Source organism: Apaloderma vittatum, unplaced genomic scaffold (genome assembly GCF_000703405.1).
Source record: "Apaloderma vittatum isolate BGI_N311 unplaced genomic scaffold, ASM70340v1 scaffold7685, whole genome shotgun sequence".
Classification (NCBI taxonomy): Eukaryota; Metazoa; Chordata; class Aves; order Trogoniformes; family Trogonidae; genus Apaloderma; species Apaloderma vittatum.
In genome coordinates this window covers 10,446-12,186 of record NW_009715398.1, presented here as the reverse complement: position 1 = coordinate 12,186, position 1,741 = coordinate 10,446, and the positions used below count along the sequence as shown (strand labels likewise).

The window sequence follows — 1,741 nt, the reverse complement described above, 5'->3', positions numbered from 1 at the left end:
AGCTTCCTTGCCTTGCTGCTTGCAGCCCTGGGAGGCGGGTGGGCAGAGCTCGCCGCCCCTTGCACCTTCTCGCTCTGGAACAGGCCTAGAGCGTGGGAAGGAAGCGTTCTGCAATGAGGTGAAACCGTCAGTCGCTTATTTAGTTCTACTTCTAATTCAGATCTGCACAACAAAACCAGGATTAGCCCCTAACATTCGACTGCCTGTTTCTTTTCCCCATGACCTCTAAGCTGCCTTCTCTGTTGTCCCGCTCCCCCCACAGATCTTGGGAAACGTTTCCGAGTTTCAGCGAGTCGTCAGCGTGCTGCAGGAAGGGGTGGATTTTGATATCGATGTCAATGCATCTGTCTTTGAAACTAACATTCGAGGTGAGGTGGGTTTTTCTGTGGTATTTGTGCTAGACCTCCTTTCTGTACAATCCTCTGACCCATGTGCAGAGATACTGAGAGGCGGCCATCAGAGGGAGTGTGTACAGGGACACCTCAACACACAGAAAAGTCCCAAACAAACGTCACTTCCTTGTTGTCCTTACACGTCACCTTTTTGGTCCCTGCCTCAACACAAGCGGAAGTAGATGTGGCAGTTTCAGTGTTCTAGTGCCACGTTTTGAGCTTTGGAAAGAACATCTTCTCCACTGAAACAGTATAAATTTTATACTATCTTTTCTTTTTTTTTATGTACTGTTTTGGAATAGAGGTTATTAACTTCATGCTTTAGCATCATAAAGTGAAATTTGTCTTTTTTTTCTTGAAAACCACAAAGGCCTTTGGAGTCTATAACCAGTTTAATGCTGAAATGCTTCTGTACCATCCAGCTAAAAGATGCTGTCGGGGAACAAAACTGTTAGTTATGCTCTTTTTGGTCTCTCTTCTCAAATATTGCTGAGCCAATTTTTGCAGCAGTGTAATTTCTCTGTGTTTGTGCTTGTTATGTGACGGTAGAGAAGCCTGTGCAAAGGGCTGACAGCTCACTGCCTCCGTCAGTGACGCTGAAATTCTTGACTCTGGCCTAGACATTTTTCTCCAAGGAACTTAGAAGGTGTACTCCGTTACTGTACACAAATGTACTCTTAAGCTGTCTGCAAGAAATGAAACGGAATTCTTCTCCTAGAGGTTTGTGTTCGTTGTACTGTTAGTTTGTGGGTTGTCAGGTATAGTAGAGCGGGTAGGATCTGATGCTTCTGAAATAATCATAGAATCATAGACTGTTAGAGGTTTGAAGGGACCTCTAGAGATCATCTAGTCCCACCTCAACATGAGGAGAAAATTCTATACTGTGAAGTGACGGAGCACTGGCACAGGCTGCCCAGGGAGGTTGTGGAGTCTGTCTCTGGAGACATTTGAAACCTGCCTGGACGTGTTCCTGGGTAACCTACTCCAGGTGACCCTGCTCTGGCAGGGGGTTGATGATCTTTTGAGGTCCCTTCCAGCATTCTGTGATTCTAATGGAAGATGCTTATCTGCTCCCTGTTTGAGACCGCACCTCGAGTACTGTGTCCAGTTTTGGTCACCACAGTATAAGAAGGACATTGAGGTGCTGGAGCGGGTGCAGAGAAGGGCAACAAGGCTTATGAGAGGTCTGGCAAACATGCCCTATGAAGAGCGACTGAGGGAACTGGGTTTGTTTAGTCTGGAGAAGAGGAGGCTGAGAGGAGACCTTATTGCCCTCTACAGCTACCTAAAGGAGGCTGTAGTGAGGCTGGTGCTGGTCTCTTCTCTCTAATTACTAATGACAGGACAAG

The 1,741-nt window shown here is 46.6% G+C and overlaps 1 protein-coding gene across 1 annotated transcript in view; it reads left to right on the top strand.

Moving 5' to 3' along the window:
* Window positions 1-262: 262 nt before the first annotated feature.
* EDEM2 (ER degradation enhancer, mannosidase alpha-like 2) overlaps window positions 263-1,741 on the top strand; it is a gene marked incomplete at its 5' end in the record, with an annotated part of 8,001 nt that continues 6,522 nt past the window's right edge. Inside the window, one exon of the mRNA XM_009869123.1 lies at window positions 263-368. Within this exon, the coding sequence (XP_009867425.1) occupies window positions 263-368 (106 nt within the window). The remainder of the gene's footprint in view (window positions 369-1,741) is intronic.